At 40.6% G+C, this 25,183-nt stretch overlaps 1 protein-coding gene across 1 annotated transcript in view; it reads left to right on the forward strand.

The window, feature by feature from the left end:
* Positions 1-25,183, forward strand: part of iqcb1 (IQ motif containing B1) — a 62,797-nt gene that overhangs the window by 14,686 nt on the left and 22,928 nt on the right. The window contains exons 4-7 of the mRNA XM_052021543.1: positions 4,569-4,698; positions 7,143-7,236; positions 18,245-18,344; positions 20,572-20,744. Of these exons, the coding sequence (XP_051877503.1) occupies positions 4,569-4,698; positions 7,143-7,236; positions 18,245-18,344; positions 20,572-20,744 (497 nt within the window). The remainder of the gene's footprint in view (positions 1-4,568; positions 4,699-7,142; positions 7,237-18,244; positions 18,345-20,571; positions 20,745-25,183) is intronic.

The raw sequence follows: 25,183 nt of genomic DNA on the forward strand, positions 1-25,183 counted from the left end.
CCATTTAATGTTTCATTCTGGCTGTATTTCATGAAAGTGTGAACAGTCCACCTATATGAGTCAATCTGTAGATTATTTTATTTTATAAGTAAATATTTGAGCAATGTAAGTCTGCTCTGGAAATTGACGGTTATGGGCCCGCTTTCATCAATGCAACTTCCTGCAGCGTGCAATGAATGTCATGTTTACTGTAGTTCTCATGGGTAGCTTGCAAAATCTACTAGTTGTTTGTCTTTAAGATGGCATCTCTTGCAGCCCCAGCCAAAATTGACTACATTCCTCCCCTTGGACTGCCCTTTTTCAAATATCAGCATTAGATAATAGAGACTAGACTGTCCTTCAAAGATTTTTTTTCTTTCTTTTTCAATCTTTTTATTAATTTTCAAATTAGTACAAAATAATATATATAACTGCTAATTATACACATGGTGCAAAGAGATCTGGATAGCAATCATAACAGTTAATATATATAATCACAAGGAGTAAAACAAAAGTAATCTAGACCTCCCGCTCTCTTTTTAAGTGAACACATACCAAAGGAAAGATTGAAAAGAAATGAAATTTAATTATATGAAAGAAGAACCCCCAAATCAAAAAAAAATAAATTTAACCTTCAAAAATTTTAAGCATCTCTCTATCAAGATGGCTTCAGTAAAGTGTTGAAATTTTGGTTTTCACCATCACCTTGTGCTGCAATTTATAGCTTATATCTTAATATAGAGCACAATTTGCAGTTGGGTGCTTCTGGAACAGAACAGTGTGGGCAAAGAGTTCTGACCAGGGGAAAAAACAGATTGTTGCAATCATCCAACCATGAAATCAGTCTCTGAATAAAATATATTACTGTGTTAGATTTCCTTTCACTATCAGTCAGGAACAAGCTCAAGAGTTCTTAAACCAAACTATGAAAAATGTATAATGTATTTTGCGTAATAATCATATGAGCACTTGAGCATTAGTAAGGCACACACCTAAACCCTGGCAACTTTAATAAGGCAAAAGATGTTTTTTTTAATTTAAATTCAACTGCTAGCTTACGCTACTGCTCTGTGAACATGCTAGAAATGCTCGGCAAATCAGCAGCATCTGTGGAGGTGAAAGAAATAGAATTAATCAGATGACAAGTGGCTTTTCATCAGAAATTGAAATCATGAGCAATGCATTTGTTTTCAAGCAAGTACCAAGACAGGGGAAGATGGATGAGAGGCAGGGGCAAGGTTGAATGAGAAGGAAGATCTGTAACAGGGTGGAAGGCGGAATTAATGAATGGCAAAACTGATAAGTTTGGTAATGGGAACAAGCAAAGAAACAACAAATGAACTGGGATGAATCGAATCATTAGAGAAGCAAAGGACTGCAGATGCTGGAATCTAGATTGAAAAACAACAAGATGCTGGAGGAACTCAGCAGGTCCGGCAGCATCCGTTGAGAAAAACAGTCAACGTTTTGGGTCAGGAGCCTTCTTCAGTACTGAAGATAGGAAAAGGGGAAGCCCATTATATAGGGGGGAAAACAGAGCAGTGATAGGTGGACAAAAGAGGGGAGGCGGGTTGGGCACAAGGTGGTGATAGGTAGATGCAGGTGACAGATAGTGATAGGCAGATACACAGGAGGAGGGGAGAGCAGATCCACTGAGGGATGGGTCAAAGGTATGGAGGCGGGCACCATGGGGGGAAGGGAGGAGAGGAAAAGGAGACAGAAAAAAATTGGCGAGGAGAAAAATGAGAGATAGGCTGGGAAAGGGAAGAAAAGAAGAGGCATGGTGGGGGTGGGGGGTGGGGTTGGTTTACTTAAAGTGGGAAAATTCAACGTTCATGGTGTTAGGCTATAAAGTCCCAGGATGGAAAATGAGGTGCTGTTCCTCCAGTTTGCGTTTGGACTTCTCCCGGCAGTGGAGGAGGCTGAGGATTGACATATCAGTGCTGGAGTGGGAGGGGGAGTGACTGGCAGATCGCAGTTACGGACGGAGCATAGGTGTTCTACGAAATGGTCACCTAGTCTACGTTTGGTCCTCAGCCTCCTTCACTGCCAGGAGAAGTCCAAACGCAAACTGGAGGAACAACACCCCATGTTCCATCTTGGGACCTTGCAGCCTAATGGCATGAACATCAAATTCTCACACTTTAAATAAACCGACATCCACCTTGCTTCTTCTTCTCTTTTCTTCCCTTTCCCAGCCTATCTCTCATTTTTTCTCCTCACCAATTTTTCTCTCTCTCTTTTTCCTCTCCTCCCCTCCCCCCATGCCGCCTGCCTCCATACCTTTGACCCATCCCCTGGTAGATCTGCTCTCCCCTCCTCCCCAGCGCCTGCCTATCACTGCCTCTTACCTGCATCTATCTATCACCACCCTGTGCCCACCCCGCCTCCCATCTTTTGTCCGCCTATCACTGCTCTGTTTTTTCCCCCTATATATTGGGCTTCCCCTTTTCCTGTCTTCAGTCCTGAAGAAAGCTCCTGACCCAAAACGTTGACCATCTGTTTTTCTCCATGGATGCTGCCTGGCCTGCTGAGTTCCTCCAGAATGGAATCATTACTAGACTTCTGTTCAAAAAAAAATTGGAATCGTGTAGTTTGAGGTGGTGATTGACATGATCAGTTCTCACAAGGGGATCCTGAAATTGACCTGAAATTATTGCACTTTCTCTCTGGATTGACACTGCCTGACTTTCTGAGTATCCCCAATGTTTTCTATCTTTTATATAATTTCTAGCATCCACAGGATTTTGCTGTTTGGATTGAAGGAGTCAGTGGGCATAGATTTTAAAGTATTTGATGAAGGGGTTAGATGGAATTGAGAAAATATTCTTTCACCTCGAGGTTGATTGGGGATCTGGAACTCACTGTTTGAGAGGGCGATAGAGGCAGAAACCCTCGCCATATTTAAATAATACTTGGATGTATACTTGAAGAACTATAACCTGCAGGATTGGAAGATGGGATAGGCTGGAAAGCTCTCTTTCAATTGGCTTGAACATGATGAGCTGAATGACCTCCTGCTTCTTGTAAACTTAGAATGAGTCAATTAAATTGTGAAACTCATTTTGCAATCTAGACGATTGTAAAATACCTCATCAAAAGATATGCTGTTCATCAGACTTTTGTTTCAATATTTTTATTAATTCCACAAAGAAAATACAGAGTACATGAATCAGAAAGGAGATAAAATACTACTAAATACATTGTGTTAAATTATACTTGAAATTACAATACCCCATATTGGTAATCAAAAATGATAATTTATTAATAACAAATAAATTGGAATAATTTTGTTATTAAAAATATCTAAACCCACTACCAAGACCAAAGCTGTTTGGTAAAAAAAAGGACAAGGTAAAGCCCTTAACACATAATGATATTAGCCAATATCTGTACTTTAACCACCAGATCAAAGGTCATCAGACTTTTGAAAGGGGAACAGTGCAGGAGACCAAGGTCGGGGGGAATGGAATGGAGAATTGATATGGCTGGCAGCCAGAAGCTCAATTTGTGTGAATTTTACTTGAGAACTGAACATAAGGAGTAGGAAGAGGCCATCTGACGCTTTGAGCCTGTTCTGCCATTCATCAAGATATTCTCCCTCTGCACTATCCCCATGTCCCCTGATTCCTTTAATATCCTCAAATCTAATAACCTCTGTTCTGAATGAATAAACCACCATAGCCCTCTGGATAGAAAATTCCAAAGATTCCCTTCCCTCTTTGTGAAGAATGCTCTCATAGAGTCATACAGCAAGGAAACAGGACTTTCCCTGGCCCAACTCATCCACAATTGCTTCTCTCCTTTTGCTTCTAAACATCCTCCCTGCATCCACCCTGTCAAGCCCTGTAAGAATTTTAAGTTTAAATGAGGTTACCTCTCTTTCTTTTAAACTTGAAAGAATACAAGCCAAAAGTACTTTATCTTTCATATGCCAAATCTGCATCCCTGGAATAAGTTGTGAATCTTTACTGCAGTCCCTCTGTAACAGGTATATATTTTTTTGTAGTTAAGGAATCCAAAACTGTGCACAATACCCTAGGCTGCAGTCTCATAAGGGCCCTAAATGATTGTAGTAGGAGCTCTTTATTCCTGTGCTCAAATTGTCCTGTAATAAAATAAAAACATCATTAACTCTCCTAACTGTTTGCTGCACCTCCCCAACTGATGGTCTTCTTGCTGCTTCGACAGATAATCCAGCTAATACTGTAGTCGTAAAGTTCCTCAAATTTATTTCCTTGGTTTATATCATTGCTTGAATTTCTTGAGCAGCTTTGCAAGCCCTAGATTCAACTATAGCCTATCTCACACTCACAGTTAACTATTATTCTCTGTCATCAGAATCTCCATGTGTGGGATACTAATTATTCCATGCAAAAACACCTTGGATTAGATGAAGCACCCTACTTACCTGTTCAATATTCCAAATAGTTGAATAATTTGAGCACCAGGGCTAAAGGTTCTTTCTAGAGATATATCGTATGGGTAATCTAAATATTTTTGACTGAACATGTTATAGAGTGATACGTGTTTACTGCAATATTTTGAGGTTTATGGACTTATTAGTAATTTGAATTGCTTTCTCTTAGCACTGCCTGTGTGGGTCTGGATCCAAAGAATGATGCAGAAGAATTTTACAGCAAAGTGTTACCATCAGCTGCAGACAATCTAATGTTGCTGGCACGGCGTCTGCAGGCTCGCTTCCTCAAAGCTGATGAGGTGATTGTGTATAACTTCTATCCGCCTACCCCAGTTACATCACGTAATATATTTATCTCACTGCCCTTTAAGCTAAAAGCAGTGCTTTTGATGCCAGTTTCAATATTACAGATCATATGTTGAGCTCAGGATTTGCATTCAATCAAATGTAAGCTTGCACAGATCTGCACAAATTTATTATTGTCACTCAGAATCTCATTGGCTTGAATATTTTAGTCACTTAAGGCTTCTCAATTCTTCAACTCCACCTGCATATCCCTACGTTTTTGTTTTGTTACAAGCTTTATAAATCTTTAAAAATTGAATCTTCCAATTACCCCAGCAGTATTTCCCTGCACACAAACCTCTCTTTATTCAATTCAATTTAGCCTGTGCGCCATTTCAAAAACTTCAGTTCCTCAGCCACACTTTGTATTGTTACTTTTTTTAGGCTTTAACCCTTTAGGGGCTCTGCAGCTGTGTTGGCTCTCCCTTGGCACCACCTGTTGTTTCATCTGTTTTATGAGTCCTTCGTGATTTCTAGCAGAATTGCTCACAGGACTTTTGACGTTTGGCATGTAACTATATAGGTCCTAGAAGTGCTTTGCCATTCAGCACACCCCCTGCTATAACTTAAATTTTAAATGGTGAGAACATAGAACACTACAGCACAGTACAGGCTCTTCAGCCCACAATATTGTGCCGACATTTTGTCCTGCTCTAAGATCTATCTAACCCTTCCCTCCCACGTAGCCCACTATTTTTCTATCGTTCGTGTGTCTTAAGAGTCTCTTAAATGTCCCTAATGTATCTGTCCCCACAACCTCTGCCGGCAGTGCGTTCCATGCACCCACCACTCTCTGTGTAAAAAAACTTATCTCTGACATCCCCCTTATACCTTCCTCCATTCACCTTAAAATTATGCCCCCTCGTGTTAGCCATTGTCGCCCTGGGAAAAAGTCTCAGACTGTCCACTCGATCTATGCCTCTTATCATCTTGTACACCTCTATCAAGTCACCTCTCATCCTCCTTCTCTCCAAAGAGAAAAGCCCTAGCTCACTCAACCTATCCTCATAAGACATGCTCTCCAATCCAGGCAACATCCTGGTAAATCTCCTCTGTACCCCCTATAAAGCTTCCACATCCTTTCTATAATGAGGCAACCAGAAATGAACAGGTATATCCCTAATCCTAGCCTTAGTCATTCCAGCTATTCACTGGGGTTATCTAACCCCATCCTTAATTTTCTCCCTCGTGTCCCTCAAATGCAATTATATGCGAAATAGTTGAAAAGCTTCAAAAATAAATCTTTGTTTTGGGAAGGTTACTGTGGCACACGATTGGGAAAACAATTTCACCATGTCAACACAGGACCTGGGAAACATTATATTGTGATGTAAAGTAAACTGAAGGTCCACTCAGTTCTCTTACTGCCTGCGACAATGATAATTTTCCCTATTCAATAAAACTTTTATTGGCCGTATTATTCTTCAGCTCCTAGATTCCTGACTGTGCATTGCAGAACCATGCAAAAGTGAGAGGGTTGGTTTGGCCTTCCTACAGGCTTGGACCTATACTGTTTTCCCATTTGACAACAGCACTGAACATACAGCAGAGGAACATGCCCTTTGGCCCATGGTGTCTGTGCCGAACATCATGATAAATTAAAATAAAACTCTTCTGCCTGCAAATTATCCATATCCCTCCATTCCCTCGACATTCATGTCTCTAAAAGCCTCTTAAACGCCACTGTTGTATCTGCTTCCACCACTACCCTTGGCAGCCCGTTCCAGGCACCTCCCACTCTCTGTGTGGAAAAAAAAACTTGCCCCGTACGTCTCCTTTAAACTTTTCCCCACTCATCTTAATGCATGTCCTCTCATTTTTGACGTCTGTAACCTGGGAAAAAGATTCTATCTACGCCTCTCATAAATTTATAAACTTCTATCAGGTCTCCCCCTCAGCCTCCGACGCTCCAAAGAAAACAATCGAAGTTTTTCCAAACTCTTCTTTTTGCTCATTCCTTCTAATCCAGGCAGCATCTGGTAAACCTCATCTATACCCTTTCCAGATCTTCGACATCCTTCCTGTAATGGGGTGTCCAGAAGTGCACTCAATACTCCAAGTGCGGCCTAACTAAAGTTCTTTATAGCCGCAAAGTGACTTCCTTTCTCTTAGACTAATGAAGGCAAGCATGCCATACACCTTCCTTACCACCTTATCTACATGTATGGCCACTTTCAAGGAGCTGTGGACTTGGACCCCTAGATCCCTTTGTACGTGACACTGGAGGACAGAAACTCTCAATCGGAGAAGTACCAACATCCAATAAAACTTAAGTGATTCTCGACTGTAACATCTGATCAATATCGACATTACAAATATTACGTGTAAGCAAAAAGTATTTAATGAACTGAATGTTTTTTTAATACTTGAAAAGGTTGAAAAAAATTTCTATTTCAAGGATGATGATAAACAAGATTTTTTGCGCTATTTCCACAATGTGACGGACTCTCTTTGCTGGCTCCTGGGTGGCCACATTCAATTGGCTCAGTATGGTAAGTACCATGTTTTAACCGCCTTTGGAAATTATTAGCATTAAAATGGAAAGCCTCCTTGATGGAGAATAACGTCAGAATCAAGAAAATGCAATCAAGTAAAAGTAGACAGTGAGACAAGGAGGGGGTGATTAGGAAGGGTGACCAACAGCTTTGTTTCAAGTTGATTGTTATAAAGAGGCTTGAAGCAGGACAAAAAGTGGAAGAGGGTAACAATAAAATGAAGCAGATGCGTAGAGTCATGGAGAGCTACAGCACGGCAAGAGGCCCTTCGGCCCACCCACTCTGCACTGACCATCAACAACCTATTTATGCTAATCCTACATTAATCCTGTTTTTTATTCTTTACACATTCTCATCAACTCCACAGATTCTACCAATCACCCACACATCAGGGCAATTTACAGTGCCCAATTAACCCGCATTGTGTTTGGGATTTGGGAGGAAACTGGAGCACCCAGAGGAAACCCTCGTGGTCGTAGGATGAAGATGCAAACTCCACATAGACAGCACCCAAGGTCAAGACTGAACCCGGGTCTCTGGCGCTGTGAGGCAGTGGCTCTACTAGCTGTGCCATCAAAGTCGGTGGAACAATTTGAGGAGATTTTAGAAATAAAGAAAGGCAATACTACGAAGGGGCTTAGATCTCATGTTGAGAACTTTGCATTAGTGGTGTTCAGAGCTTGAGCTACAGCTGGATCCGAAATAGTGAATAGTGGGGGATAAAATACAGGATGTAGTTTGACTAGTTATAGAGGATAGGACAACACACAAAACGCTGGAGGAACTCAGCAGGTCAAGCAGCACCTATGGAGGGAAATGGACAGTCGACACTTTATTTTGTGTGCTTCATGTGACTCCAGATTTCAACATCTGCAGTCTCTTGTGTCTCCAAGCTCGTGATGAGTGTAATATGTACTTGCATAACAGGATGTTTTTTAAGGGAATTTCACATAATTGTCCTTTTGGGGAATATTGTCAGATTTTCTGGAATCTGCGCACATTGAGTGCTGTAAACTGAGCCCAAGGTCAACCCCAGAGGGAACTTAAATGGTGAATTTTTACAGTAATATGTATGGCCATATCTACAAACAAACAACTGTTTATTATAACCAAACTGGTAAAGACGTTATAGAACAGGAATTGGGAAACTTTGTTGGCAGTGTATACATTTCCCGGCTAGCAATGTGTGTCAGAGTTACGTAGCTAGAAACTCCACTCCATTTCTGTCGTAATTTGTGTGTAAACTGTGAGAACATGGTGCAGTGAGTCACTTCCGCTCCTTCCTAGCCTCATTCAGAAATCCCAATGGGTATTGTATTTCCTGCCCCAGTGCCTGCTCCCTCCATTGTGATGAGATCCCAATGGTTGCACCAAACAAGGACATGGTCAGTAAACAGGATGGTAATAGGAGAGTACAAAGGAAGCAATGATCTACAAGAATTGAACCATATCAAGAAATGGACGAATTTCATCTCTGACGCCTGAACCCCACCCCCCTTGCCAATTCAGCATTTGGTTGTTATACCCAACATTTATATGTAATAAGGCCCCCATTAACCAGCTATGGTTGCTATATTAGATAGTAAAGTTCACTATCTTTGTTTTCAACAAAAAAAAGGATTTAAGAGAATATAGTTGAAATTTGGAGGTATTTGTGACAAATCATGAACTCCTAAGTATATAGGGATTGTTATGGTCAAGGATTCTCTTAAAAATACCAAGAGATGTATGAAGGGGAAAAGCAAATTCCTAGAAATGCAAAAAAACAGGGAAAAAGAATGGATTAACTTTTATTATTCCCTTTTCCTGATGTCTCCATGTCATTCACTGTGAATTATGCAGTTTTCAAGTGTAGTCGCTCCTGATAATTTGGGAAACATGAAGGCCATACCAAACTCATTCAAATGCCACTGTAATTATAACCAATTTTTTTTTTCATTAATGCTGAGAGATAGGTGTTGGTCAGGAAGCCAAGGATACCTCCAGATCTTTTCAATGGAGTGCCAAGAGATCCTTAGCTTCCAGCTGAGAGAGCAGATTGGACCTTGGCTTAAAACTCACCTAACAGGTAGTACATACAGCAAGGCAGCACTTTCTCCGAGTTCAAGGCTCTGGAGTGGGACTTGAACCCACGGGCTTCTGTCTCTGAGATCAGGGTGCTATGCCCAAAGTCATTGGGAAACTGGCAAACTGCCTTAAAAAATAGTTATGTGGCTTAATTTTGACAAGTAGTTTTCATTACAGACTGCTGTGCACCTGTGAAACATGAAACTTCTGTTCCAACCTCCTCTCCCCCCCCTCCATTCTAATATCAGTCATCATCTGCAGCCCTTTGTCGTCTCCAGCTATCATCTCCCAGCTTCTCACATCATTCCCACTTCTCCCTCCCTCACCCACCTTCTCACCTTCCTCCTCTCACCTGGATTCACTTATTACCCATCAGCTCATGCTCCTCCCCCTTCCCCCACCCTTTTATTCTGGCTTCTACCCTCTTTCTTTCCAGTCCTGATGAAGGGTCTTGGTCCGAAACGTTGACTGTTCATCTCCCTCCACAGATGCTGCCTGACCTGCTGAGTTCTTCCAGCATTTTGTGTGTGTTGCCCCAGATTTCCAGCATCTGCAATCTCTCTTGTGTCTCCACCTATCGCTTGCCAGCTCTTGCCCCACCCTTATCCCTCACCTCTTTATTCTGGCTATCTCCCCTCTACCCTCTCAGTCCAGGTGAAGGGACCCAAAATATTGACTGTCCATTTCCCTCCACGGATGCTACCTGACCCACTGAGTACCTCCAGAGCTTGTTTTTTGCTCTAATATCAGCCACCCTTTGCATACCTGAGTAAGATGGCTAGCTTTGCAGATTTTTGGATCCCAGGTAGAATTTATCAGACACTACCCTTATAAGAGCCAGTGGATGATGAGTCATTCTAGAACTGAAGAAACAATAACTACCTTACTGTGCCACCTAGTTATTCATCTGCTGCACCGCCCTTCCCTCCAGTCCTCTGCTCTTCCCCACAGACGTAGAGTTGACATGGACGTGCTTTTTTTTTGGTAAACCTATTCGTTAATGGTAATCACAAGATCACAAGACAAGGGAGCAGAAGTAGGCCATTCGGCCCATTGAGTCTGCTCCAAAGGAAAGGGGAAAAAAAGAAATAAGAAATGGGGGGGGGCAATGAGAAAAAAAATTATTCTAACCCCAATTTCCGGCCTTATCCCCATATCCCTTGATACCTTGACTAATTAGATATCTATCTATCTCCTCCTTAAACGCCTCCAATGATCGGGCCTCCACTGCTGTACGTGGCAAGGAAATCCATAAATTCACTACCCTCTGGCTAAAGAAATTTCTCCTCATCTCTGTTTTAAACCTGTACCCTCTAATTCTAAGATTGTGCCCTCTGGTCCTGGACTCACCCACCAAGGGAAACAGCTTGGCCACATCTACTCTGTCCAGTCCTTTCAATATTCTAAATGTTTCTATGAGGTCCCCTCTCATTCTTCTGTACTCCAGTGAGTACAGTCCAAGAGCCGACAAACGCTCATCATATGTAAGCCCCTTCATTCCAGGAATCATCCTCGTAAATCTCCTCTGAACCCTCTCCAACATCAGCACATCCCTCCTAAGATATGGGGCCCAAAACTGTACACAGTATTCCAAATGAGGCCTCATTAGTGCCCTGTAAAGCCTCATCAACACTTCCTTACTTTTATACACTATACCTCTCAAAGTGAATGCCAACGTAGCATTCGCTTTCTTTACCACCCATCCGACCTGGTGCTTAACCTTTAGGGTATCCTGCATGAGTACCCCCAAGTCCCTTTGTACTTCTGTACTTTGAATTTTCTCCCCTTCTAGATAATAATCTGCCCATTTATTTCTGTTTCCAAAGTATACAACTGCACATTTCTCAACATTGAATCTCGTCTGCCATTTCCTTGCCATTCTCCTAAGCTATCTAGGTCTCTCTGCAACCTTCCTGTCTCCTCAATACTCTCTACTCCTCCACCTATCTTGGTGTCATCCGCAAACTTAGCCACAAAACCATTTACTCCATCATCCAAATCGTTAATGTACAGGGTAAAAAGAAGCGGCCCCAACACCGACCCCTGCGGAACACCACTAGTAACCGGTAGCCAACCAGAACAGGATCCTTTTATTCCCACTCTTTGCTTTCTGCCAACCAGCCAATACTCTGCCCATTCTGTTATCCTACCTGTAATTCCATGACCTCTCACCTTATTAATCAGTCTCTTATGTGGCACCTTGTCGAAGGCCTTTTGAAAGTCTAAATACACAACATCTACCACCTCTCCCTTATCCACCCTACCGGAGATTTCTTCAAAAAACTCCAATAGGTTGGTCAGGCAGGATCTTCCCTTCACGAAACCATGTTGGCTTGGACCTATCTTGCCTTGCACCTCTAGGTATTCCATAACCTCATCCTTGAGGATCGATTCTAATAACTTTCCCACCACCAACATCAGACTAATGAGTCTGTAATTTCCTTTATGCTGCCTCCCACCTTTCTTATACAGCAGAACTACATTTGTGACCCTCCAGTCCTCTGGAACCATGCCGGAGTCTATCGATTTCTGGAAAATTATCACCAATGCCTCCGCTATCTCTAAAGCCACCTCCTTCAGAACCCGAGGATGCACCTCATCCGGTCCAGGAGACTTATCAGTCTATTTAGTTTTCCTAGCACCTTCTCTCTAGTAATCTTAACTGAACTCAGTTCCATTCCTTGAGACCCCTGACTAACCGGTATATTGCTGATGTCCTCCACAGTGAAGACCGATGCAAAATACTCATTTAGTTCTTCTGCCATCTCTTTATCATCCATTATAATCTCTCCCGCACCGTTATCGATTGGTCCTATATCAACCCGTGTCTCTCTTTTACTCCTTATATATTTAAAAAAACTCTTAGTATCCTTTCAAATGTTATCTGCCAACTTCTTTTCATAATTCATCTTTTCTTTCCTAATGACCTTCTTAGTTTCTTTCTGCAGGTTTTTAAAAGTTTCCCAGTCTTCTGTTTTCCCACTAATTTTTGCTTCCTTGCATGCCCTCCCTTTTGCTTTTATTTTAGCCTTCGCCGCTCTCATTATCCACATATGTGACTTTTTTCCATTCAAAACCTTTCTTCTTGGAATATATCTATCCTGCATTTTCCTTATTTCTTGCAGAAATTCCATCCATTTCTGCTCCGCCATCCCTCCAGCTAGCTTACTCTTCCAATCAATTTGGGCCAGCTCCGCTCTCATGCCACTGTAATTTCCTTTGTTCCACTGAAATATCGATATACCCGTTATCAGCTTCCCTTTCTCAAATTTGAAACTGAACTCAATCATATTGTGATCACTAGTTCCTAATGGTTCCTTTACCTTTAGTTCCCTAATCACCTCCTGTTCATTACACAGCACCCAATCCAAAACAGCCGATCCCCTGGTGGGCTCATCAACAAGTTGCTCCAAAAAGCCATCCCGTAGACATTCCACAAACTCACTCTCCTGAGATCTACTGCCTTGCTGGATTTCCCAGTCCACCTTCATGTTAAAATCCCCCATAATTATCTTAACGTTGTCACCCTGGCACGCTTTTTCTATTTCTAACTGCAACTTATAGTCCCCATCTTGACTGCTATTAGGGGGCCTATATATAACTGCTACTATTGTCCTTTTACCCTTGCTATTTCTTAGCTCCACCCATAAGGATTCCACCTTTCCTGACCCAATGTCCTTCCTTTCTATTGATTTTATATCATTACTAACCATCATGGCTACACCACCCCCTCTGCCTACCTGCCTATCCTTCCTGTACACTGTGTACCCCTGGACATTTAGTTCCCAATCACATCCGTCATAAAGCCATGACTCGGTGATTGCCACAATGTCGTATTTATTAATCTATAGTTGTGCCACTAGGTCATCTACTTTATTCCTAATGCTACGTGCATTTAAATATAGTACATTTAGTCCAGTATCTGCTATTGATTTTGTTGTACTTCTATTGTTCAGCAAATTATCCTGACTTTTCACCTGCCTGTCCTTCTTACCATCCTCACTACACACTATCACGGATTTGTTTCTATATACCTAATCCTCTATCCTAACATCCTGTATCCTAACATCCTGTATCCTAACATCCTGGTTTGTTGTACTTATATTGTTCAGCAAATTATCCTGACTTTTCACCTGCCTGTCCTTCTTGCCATCCTCACTGTACACTGTAATGATGCAACCGTTTCTGAAACCAGTGCTTTTTAAAGACCTTTTCATTTTACTAGACTTTTAAACATCTGCATAAAAGTTATTTTTGTACAATTTGCATGAAAAGATATTTGCAAACATAGCACTGATAGTTGAGATGTGTTTGAAAAAAGAAGTTGGGGATCTCCCGGATGATTCTGACAGACCAGTAAGCTATTTTCATTTAATTTTCATAAGCACCATGATAACCATGGCAGACTTCAAATTAATCTTAAACAAATTTGATTAAAATTAAAGCCTTTGTGTAATTTAATTCCCACAGATCATAAACAATGACACATATATTAGAAAAGTCACCAATCATCTTGGATGTAACCAGTTCCATGAACCTACAGGTCTGCAGATACCCTAACTATTTAAAGGTCAGAATTGAATTAGTCGAATCTTTGAAATTCATGAGCAGAAGTCTGTATCTCGTGATCAAGTTAACAGAGACAATAAGTCAAACCTATGATAGGTCTCATCTTGATTATAGCGGTCAATCCTGAATTGATAGAGTAATAAATAGTTTTGTTGATACAGAGAGGAGTATGACCATTTATCCAGCGAAAGTAGACTTTATTTGGAGCTTAGTTTCATATTTGGGTCTTAGCTGCATTTTGATAGCCCCATTAACAATTTAGTAGACAAGGCATTAAACCAAGGTCAGTCTATGTTCTCAGGCAGATATGGAAGATCCCATGATACTACTCTGGTGATCTGTGTCTGGATTTATTCCTAAAACAAAATCACTTTCATTGGCTGAAAAGTCCTTTAGTTTGTGCAGAGGCCATGAACGACTCTTTCTTTATGGTGTTGGAAGAGCAGCAATTAAATGCAATTATTAAGATGACATTTACAGATGGGCTTCTTGTGTATGCGTTTTAAGCACTCTCCTCTGTAGTATGTGGAAAAAGCCCTGTAGCAGTAGTGACATCAATATTACAGAGTGAATTGTACACTATTAATGGCTTTTTTGGGTGATGTAGTAGTTTGCAAAGCATGGCCTAAAGTGACTTTTCTATCAATGTTCATATTAATTGCAATCCCAGGCTCCCAATAGAACAATGCCCATCTCTTGCACATTTTGCTACCTCTGGAATTTTGGGAATAACCCATATCCTGTATTTCTATTTTCCTCATTTCTTATTGCCTTTGCTCTCTACATCCAGCAGTACTGAAGATGGCAAGGAACAATTGTGCTGCTTTTAACAGTAAAGGATTACAGAATTATTACAGCACTGGATGCCACTTGACCAGCGTTGATGCCAGGTCTCTGTAGAACAATCAGTTCCACTCCACAGCTCTTTCCCTAAAGTGGTCCGTATAACAAGTCTGCATGAGTGTGTTGTGACAGTGTTCTTTGCAAATTTCTCTGTTGGTTTGACAGTTCAGGAGAAGCCCATTGAAGAAATTAATAAGATTGAAAGGAAGTACAGGCTTCCAGTCTTGGTGCAGATGCTGCTTCACAACAGAAACCAGTTTCTCAGTAGCATGAGCAAGGGAAGAGTAGTAACTTGTTTTTGTGGATCAACATATTATTCATGATTAGTTAGCCGATGGTTCTCATATAGCAATGTACTGCCATCAGATACAAAATGGAAGAAAAGTCAGATCAGCACATGCTCTCTTTCTCGGGTGTATTTATTTTTCTTATTTTTTTGTTCCTTATCTCCAGAAGGGTTACTTTTCCCGACTACCAGATTATCACAGAGCACGGACAGCTTTTAATGATCACACTGCACAAATGGTGTGTGAAATTCCTCAGGAGGTTCAGGTAGCTCCAGACCACCTCTAGTGGGGAACCAGAGAAACTTCTGTTTCCAAAAGCAAAATACTGCAGATTCTGGAAGTTAGAAGTAGAAGTACTCAGCAGATCAGGCAGCCTGTAAGGAGAGAGAAAAGCCCAGAGTTAACATTTCCGACCACTGACCTTTCATCAGAAGTTCTGTTTCTGCTGCTTTCCTGAGTGTGTCTGCCAGTGTTGCAGCAGGGGACCTTTCAAAGTCAAAATCGAGTTTAGTGTCACATGCACAAGTACATATGTGCACAGGTTCAATGAAAGACTTCCGTGCAGCCGCATCACAGGCACGTAGCATCATATAAGCAGCATTCACAAGAAAAACATAAACATAAATTATACACAATTTTTACAAGAAAGAAGACAATTAGAACAAAAAAAAGTCCATTTTAGTGTAAAGTGATCAAAAAGGTCATAGTGTTGCTAAACTGTAGTGGTTAGGGTTTTGCCAGTTGATTCAAGAACCGAATGGTTGAAGGGAAGTAGCAATTGTTGAACCTGGCGGTGTGGGGCTTCAGGCTTATGAACCTCCTGCCCAATGGTAGCTGTGAGAAGATGGCATGGTCCAGATGGTAGGGATCTTTGATGATGGATGTACCTTTGTACCAAGCAATTGGAATGCATGTGTGATAAAAGTTAGTTGTGTAGAGTTATTGGCTGACCCCATCAGAAACACTGCCTTTTGTTTTGGATTGAAACTAGAGCCTGCTCCGTCATTCAGTATGATCATAGCTGGTCCAATCTTGGACACTGCGCCACTTTCCCTCTGTCTCTTCACACCTCTTGACTCACTCACAATTTAAATTTATATCAGTTTCTGCCTTGGAATACATCCAATGACTCTGCCTTCTAACCCTAGAAGAGGAAAAAATCCTCCTGATCTCTATGGGAAAAGGGTGACCCCTTATTCTGAAACTATGCATCGCCTAGTTCTAGATACCCCCACTAGGGGAACATTCTCTCTGCTTCCACTCTGTCAATACCCCTCAGGATCTTGTCTGTTTCATTTTGATCATTTCTCATTCTTATAAACTCCAATAATTATTGGTCCATCCTGCTCAGTCCTTCATTTTTATGTCGCCATCTCCTTCCCAGGAATCAATCTTGTTTAAACCTCTCAATGCCTCCAAATCAAGCACATCCTTCTTAAATGTGACAACCAAAACTGCAAGTTGTACCCAGGCGTCATCTCACCAGTATGTTGTAAAATTGCATCAAAACCTCCTTAATTTTATACTCCTTATCTCTCGCAAGAAAAGCTGGCATTCCATCAGCCTTCATAATTACTTTGCTGTACCTACATGCTAACTTCTGTGTACTAAGACTAACAGATTCCTTTGTACTGCAGCATTTTGTAATCTCACTCTATTTAAATAATTTTTTTTATATTCTTCCATCCAAAGTGGATAACCTCACATTCTCCCACATTATATGATGGATCTCTGTTGGGTCTCTGCTCTATATTTCCAATTGCACTGAAATTTTCTTTCCAAAAGTGTCCTCCCTTTTAAACAATTGTTACCAGCCATTGAACACTTCCAGTAGCACCAGATATTTTCCTCCAATATTGGGCATATTCCTGCCAGTGCTGAAAGTGAATGTGTTAGCAACTCCAACCTTGCTATTGTTGTGGGTTAGGCATTCTATATCCCAGCAGAGCAGCATGGTGGCATAGCTAGTAGAACCACTGCCACACCGCTCTAAAGACCCAGCTACAATGCTGACCTCAGATGCTGTAGAGCAGCATGGTGGCATAGCTAGTAGAACCACTGCCACACCGCTCTAAAGACCCAGCTACAATGCTGACCTCAGATGCTGTCTGTGTGAAGTTTGTACATTTTCCCGGTGACCCTATGAGTTTTCTCCAGGTGCTCTAGTTTCCTCCATATTCCAAAGGTGTGCGATTTGGTAGGTTAATTGGCCACTGTAAATTGCCCCTAGTGTGTCGATGAGTGTTAAAATCTGAGGGGAGTTGATGGGAATGTGGGGAGAATAAAATGGGATTATTATAGGATTGGTGTAAATGGGTACTTGATGGTCAGTGTGGACTCGGTAGGCTGAAGGACCTGTTTCTGTGCTGTATGACTCTGAGCTCGAAGAGCAGTTGACAACAGGCATCTGAGCCTTTACTAAATATTTGTTTATGAGACTGGAAAAGGTGAATAAATAAAGTCCCAGTGTAGTAATTGTTTGTATCATTAGTGTTACTGGACAGCACATCAGGAAGGGGTTCCTAGGATCAAATCAGTTTAAACAAGAAATGCAACCCTGTATAAATAAAAAAAATGCATTTTAATTGCCTATTAACCCATTCCAAACTTACCTGTATCATCTTATTCTATTAGCTATAAAAGACATTTTTATAAAAATGTCTTGTATTTATTATAGGAGTTACCATGTTCTCTAAATGTTTCGCAATTATTACATTAAATTGCATATTAAACTGTAGTAAGGTAAAAGATCATTTATTGGTGAAATTGTTTAGGGAGTAAATTTTAGCCAGAATAGGAGAATTTTTGTTTATTGAAAAAATGTCCCATGATACGAAAAATGCCTCCACTACCTGGGGTGGTGGTGGAGGCAGATACATTGGACAGGTTCAAGAGTTTGTTGGATAGGCACATGGAGGAATGTGAGATAGGGGGATATGCGGGAGGAAAGGTTTAGATAGTGTGAGGGTGGTTTGATGGACGGCACAACATGGTGGGCTGAAGGGCCTGTTTTGTGCTGTATGGTTCTATGGTTCTTCTATGGTTCTATAATTTACAGCCACCTGAATAGCACATGGGGATTCACGTTCCACTGAAAATTTATGTGAAATTGGAATCCAGGGAATAACATACAAGTTGCAATTGTTCAGATCTGCGCCATATCACTGATATTCACAGAAGTCGAGGCTGTGTGGTTCTGCTGGGTGAGATTTATAATTAATTTTCCCTTTTCAATACAGTCTTGCAGTCTGATCACCTACTACAGTTATTGCTCACTGATGATGTGGAAACCGCGACTATCATGGTGTCTGTCCTGCTCACCATTCTTCAATTGAACAGGTAAAATGCTTTTATCTGTCATGTAAAGTTGAAAGACTCTATAGTTGCCCAATTCCAGCGAAAGTGATATATGCCCTCAGAAAATTTGTATTGTTTGGTATTTTAACATCCGTAATTATCCATATCAATGAATAACAAACTAAAACTAACTACCAGTCAAGTAATTGGACTGCCCCTTTTGTTGCACATTTAGATATATTTCTCATTTCCATTTTAATTTTTTTTTAAAGTTGTGATTTATAAAATTCAAAACTCCTCAAATCAAATTAAGTTTCTTCTGAAGCATCCCCCGCTCAGTAATAGGTATTTACAATCACTGCAAGAATATTACCAGGAGTCCAATATAAGCAAACGGGTCCTGTCAGCAAGATCTCCATGATTCCTTTCTTGGACCAGTGCAAGACTGACAGGAATCATTAAGGTTTCTTGAGTTTTGACACACCTTTGCACTATTGAAAGAGAGTTGTATGTTCAGAGGTGACATTTTTTTGTTGATTGCCTTAAACCAAAGCTTCATCTACTCCCTCAGATAGACATAACAGATTTTGAAGAAGAGCAAGAAGTTATTCTGTTGTTCTGACTAATATTTATCACTCAAACTCTCTGGTAGATTATCAGGTCAGAATCACATTGTTGTTTGTGGAAGCTTGCTGCGCAGAAATTGGCTGCTGCATCTTTATTGCACAGCTTGTAGAAAACAATGTTTCATTGGATGGTAAGAGCTCTGGGACGTCCTGAGGTTGTAAAAAGATGCCATTTAAGTGCCGGTTTTCTTTTGTTAGATTCAACTTTAATTTTATGTATATGAATGTACAAAAGGAAATGTAGATAAGCCCCTGAAGACTAGCTCTGCCAGGAGAACAGTGCAGCCTGTGCATACCCCTCTTATAATCCCCAGTAATGCCTAGTTCTTGGAAAAGTCTAAAGTCTGCGGAGAAGAAAATGGGCAGTTTCATTTAAAAGTCTCAGGAATTTTCTGTCCCAGATGAGTTTACTGGTGAACATGGTTATCCTAACTCATCTTTAGTCTTTTCTCGCAATGGCACTCCCCCTAACTCATCTTCTGAATTCTTTAGAAGAATAGGGCTACATGGGATTGGATAAAACCATATTGTCCAACGGACCAAGTAATCTGATTTTCAGTAACATTGATTGAGAGGTTAGTAATGGCCAGGACTCTGAGATCAACTCCCCTGCTCACAATGGACCCACATTGCTCTGACTCTGAAAGTGCTATCCACTGAATCTCAATGGCACTAGTATAATTAACTTTTTGGGGAAGGCCCAATGAAGTGCTGCGAAATCTGTGTCAGGGTTATAGACATGAAGGTTAGTGAGTAACATTGTCTGATAGCAAAGTTAATTCAGTTCCTAAAAAAAGTAATGCTTGACAACAACTCTGGCTGGTTACGGGTACCTGTTGGTTTCACCTGTGGTGGGATATTGCTTAGCTTGCTCACTTTAGTAAGGCTGAATCTGGAATTTGGGTGGTTAGGAAATCAAACCCAAGTCCCACCTCTCCTCGGTACTTTTCATAGTGCTTCAATGCACTTCACCACATTCCCCCTTCTCTCCTCTTATTTAAGAGTTGTTTGCTTGCTGTGCTATTAATGCATAAGCACTAGTGTTTTTCCAACACCACATCCAAATAGCTGTGCTTCATGTGTGAGCTTAGGTAGTAAATGTTGCAAACTATCACATCGTTGGAGAATTGCAGATGAACCCAGTCTTCTTATTGTCTGATATCCAGACATGTGCATTTGCAATAACAAAGTTAAGATGGAAGTCTAGCAAGTTCTTCCTATGTAAAGCTAAGAAGCTGAGACCAATTCCAGTGCCTCTATTCAGAATCAGATTTATTATCATTGACATATGATGTGAAATTTGTTGTTTTGCAGCAGCAGTACAGTGTAAGACATAAAAATCTATAAATTACAAAAATAAATAAATCATGCAAACAAAAAGGAATAACAAAATAGTGTTCATGGGTTCATGGATTGTTCAGAAATCTGATGGCGCAGGGAAAGAAGCTGTTCCTGAATCGTTGAGTGTGGGTCTTCAGGCTCCTGTACCTCCTCCCCAATGGTAGTAACAAGTAGAGAACAGTTGAGATCAGTTAACTCTAAGCACCAGGATAATAATCATTGAATTGTATTGCAGTTGAGATCAGTTAACACCAGGCACCAGGATAAAAATCACTGAATTGTAGTAATTATTTGCCTTTCAGAACAATATTGCTCACTGTGAAAGAAAGGAACATCCAATTAATCCTGGATGAAATTATTTACAAGCTATTTGAAAGCACCAATCCAGTTATAGGAAGAACATCTATTAAAGTCATGCTGTTGATAGTGGAGTCTCATCCTCCTACTTTACAAATGCTCTACAATTCCTACAAAGGTATGTAAAGTATTAATTACTTACAGTCATACTTCAGATAAAGTGAAGAATACATGTTGTCCCTGATATCTGGCTATTCCCAGGCATAAGTTAAAGCAGCCAAATTTCTTTCAAAAAGTCGAAGGAACTTTCAGAATTTTTCACATGGTAACAGTAGCGCATACTGTTGTAATCTGCTAAAACATTTGCCATATTCAGTAAGAAATGGATACACCTATGCTGGGCTTAATTTGATTTAAATTGACATTCACTTATTTCCTCTGTAATGTCACCAGGTCTCTTCCCTTGACTCATCCTGCTCACTGTATGAGAGGTCCTTATCCATGCCTTCAATATAACCAGGTTTCATTTTTTTCTCAATGCTTTCCTTCCCAGCCACTAAGCAGGCCTCTTCTACAAAAACTACACCGTATTCAATACTTAATCATTTGAGTGTCATCAACACTCGGCTTTCTGTGTCATCGGCTTTCTGCCATAATGTGGGAAGCTGTCTTTCCCAACAGACTGAAGTAGAATAGCACCCACTGGAAAGAATGAATTGAAGCACCAGCCAAGTCAAAATGTATTTTTTCCAAGACTTGTGCCCATCTCGTTCCATTTGGGAAAATGCAGCCACACTTATTATGGACACCAACAATCCCTCGCAAATCCCCTAGCAGCATTTTACCTGAAGGCTCTCAGATGGACCCTTGTCAGATGGTGCTCTAAAACCTGCCTAGATTAGGACACTTTCCTTCACTGGCAACAAGTTACTTTTGGATGTCCTGGGGTCATAAAAGTGGCTATATAAATATAGGTCTTTTCTTTCCTCTAAGAAGAGGAATAGCAGCATTTACACAAACACAACTCTTGGAATACCCAGAAATTCTTTCTGTCTCTTTCAAGAAAAATTATCTCACTGGAGTAACTTTCCTTTGGAAATCCCACCTAAATTAAAATATACCCCTACCCCTGCCAGCAGGTCTGGAAAACAAGTCCTTTCAGCATCTGGAGTAGAAAACTGTTTAATATTTGAGGCACAGAGAAATGGCAGACATTGAGGTTTCTCAAATTTATGTAGAATTTTTTTATTGCTAATAAATTTTAACCTTGTTTTACCACATTTAACTTTGGAGGACAGCTCGTAGAGCACTGAACAAAAGTATCTTATTGCAAGGATGCAAATAAAATAATTTTATTTTTAAAAAGAATTGTTTTCAACCTTTATTGAATGCAATTTAAAACTAACCACTTGGGATAATCCGAGGATGTGATGGGGTATAAATTTGTCATTTGTCATGTGTTAAATGTGGGAAATCACAGTAGCTGTCCTAAAATTTGCTTCTTTTGAAGTCAATGCACCCAGATTTTGGAAGCAGAGTAAAATTTATAAAACTGCTCATGTGGTAAGTACTTCTTAATCTGATGCATTAATTTCATTAAAGCTTTATTCAGATCTGTTGAAAATTTGCTCTAATATGTTAGAATAATGTGAATGTTTAGTCAGTGTGGCACTACAGTCAGGAAGCCAGTCCTGCAATAAATTTTTTAAAACTGTTTTTGTAACATTTCACAGTCTTTCCAAGTCTGTACTTTTCTGACCAGATATGAAAAGTTCTTCTGATTGATTTCCATGGACACCTTATGGCTAGTAATCTTGTTACAGCAAGGGGCCCAGAGAGCCACCTATTTATTTTCACTTGTTTCTGGCTTTTAATATGACAGCAATAAAGGTCTTGAAGATGTTTGTGGTTGACAGCAGGATATATCTTCATACCTTCAGCATGAAGGGTATAGAAATATTATTTCAGCAGGATTCTAACTTTCGAGGATGGGTGGATCAATAATAGAATTCACAGTGACAGAAGAGGCAGGAGTTACTTTATAAGATGGCTCCAAATACCATAATAAATAGCAGGAGCTTTGGGTTTTTGTCTTGACGCTCAAGAAAGTGAGCTTCACATCTGAATAAATTGGTAAATTGGTTTATTATTGTCACATATACCGAGGTACAGTGAAAAACTTCCATACTGTTCATACAGATCAATTCATTACGCAGTGCATTGAGGTACTACAAGATAAAACAAAACAGAATGCAGAATAAAGTGTTACAGTTACTGAGAAAGTGCAGTACAGGTAGACGATAAGGTGCAAGGTCACAACAAGGTAGATTGTGAGCCCAAGAGTCTACCTTATTGTACTAGAGAACTGTTCAATAGTCTTATAACAGCAGGAATAAAATGAGACTCTCTGTCCAGTTGCACTCAGATAGCTATGAGCTTAAATTCATTGAAAGTCCATCATTGTTGCTGTGCTATTTGATAGGAGATGCGGATGATGAAAGAGAGGATAGGAGTTGGGAATAAGAGTTCATTAAATCTGCAAGTAAAACTGGAAAGTCTGTGCCTGGAAGATAAATGACAGGCAGCACAGTGGTGCAGTATTTAGCACTGCAGTCTTGAAGCTCTGGGAATCTTTACATTGGGTGCTGTCTGTTTGGAATTCACACATTCTCTCTGTGACTCTTTGGGTTTCCGCTAAGTACTCTGGTTTCCTTTCACGTCCAGAATATGTGTTGCTGGGTTAATTGCTGCTGCTCATTAACCTTTGGTGTTAGTAAGTGGCAAAAAGAAGTTAATGGGCATGTGAGAAAGAATAATTTGCGGGGCTACTTGGATGAGGATGTGGAAGGGTGGGTTAGTAAGTTTGCTAATGATACAAAGGTTGGTGGTGTTGTGGATAGTGTAGAAGGTTGCTGTAGATTACAACAGAATATTGATAGAATGCAGAGCTGGGCTGAGAAGTGGCAAATGGCGTTCAACCCAGATAAGTGTGAAGTGATACACTTCGGGAGATCGAATTTGAAGGCAGAATACAAGGTTAATGGCAGGACTCTTAGCAGTGTGGAGGAACAGAGGGATCTTGGGGTCTACATCCATAGATCCCTCAAGGTTGCCACGCAGGTCGATAGCATTGTTAAGAAGGCGTATGGAGTGTTGGCCTTCATTAATCGGGGTATTGAGTTCAAGAGCCGCGAAGTGATGTTGCAGCTCTGTAGAACTCTAGTTAGACCACACGGAGTATTGTGCTCAGTTCTGGTCACCTCATTATAGAAAGGATGTGGAAGCTTTAGAGAGGGTGCAGAGGAGATTTACCAGAATGTTGCCTGGATTGGAGAGTATGTGTTATGAGGATAGGTTGAGCAAGCTAGGGCTTTTCTCTTTGGAGAGAAGGAGGATGAGAGGTGACTTGATAGAGGTGTACAAAATGATAAGGGGCATAGATCGAGTGGACAGTCAGAGACTTTTTCCCAGTCCGACAATGGTTAACACGAGGGGACATAATTTTAAGGTGATTGGAGGAAGGTATAAGGGGGATGTCAGGGGTAAGTTTTTTACACAGAGGGTGGTGGGTGCATGGAACGCACTGCCAGCAGAGGTTGTGGGGGCAGATGCATTAGGGACATTTAAGAGACTCTTAGATAGACACATGAATGATAGAGAAATCGGGGGCTATGTGGGAGGGAAGGGTTAGATAGATCTTAGAGCAGGATAAAATGTCAGCACAACATTGTGGACCGAAGGGCCTGTACTGTGCTGCAGTGTTCTATGTACAGGGGAATTGGAATTGGTTTATTATTGTCACTTGTACCAAGGCACAGTAAAAAAACTTGTCTTGCATACCGAAGGGGAGTGGATTGCTTTGCTGGGAGCCAGCATGGACCTGAGAGATTGTTTGATGTCTTTCTGTTCGTAATAAATACAGTTGTTGTGGGACCCTTCAGTTTTGCTCTTGTTTGTACTTATCTGTGCCACATACCTGGTCACAGCTTTAAAGTAATTTTACAAAAGAACCAACTGGGAGCCGTAGATTTTTTTTTGTAAACAGCATTGATACAGCATTGATATTGCTTGAAGGGTTCTTTGATTTAAATTCAAAGTAACTTTGAAAAGAGATTTATTAACTGGATGAAACAAAATATTGCAGGGCTATAGGGCTAAAGCAGGGTATGGGACTAATTAGACAGTTCCTTCAAAGAGCCAGCAGAGGCAACTGGCCAAATGATCTCTTTCTGGGCGGTATGATTGCTACTCTGTTCAGTGCTAGGGAATCGTTTTGATGTATTCTGTTGTTCTACTGATTTACATAGAATGAATAGTATTTTGATCAAAAGGAAGCAATGTAATATCATGGCAACCAAGTGTAAACCTGAATGTCTTTGGTTTAATGTATCAATGTTTGGGGGAAGCAAAAATAACATTAGAATGTATTTCAGTTAGATTGATATGAAAGTTTGCACTTCTGTTGCAATGGAATGGCAGAGTCTGCATTTGGAAGCAACCCAATTAAGTCTGGTCAATTCAGTTTTCACGGTAAATAACCTTTATCTATGTGAAAGCAACTCTGGAAACAGTTGGCAGGTCAGGCAGTGCCTGTGGAAAGAGAAACAGCATCAACAT

This window comes from Pristis pectinata, chromosome 1, assembly GCF_009764475.1.
Source record: "Pristis pectinata isolate sPriPec2 chromosome 1, sPriPec2.1.pri, whole genome shotgun sequence".
NCBI classification, from domain to species: domain Eukaryota; kingdom Metazoa; phylum Chordata; class Chondrichthyes; order Rhinopristiformes; family Pristidae; genus Pristis; species Pristis pectinata.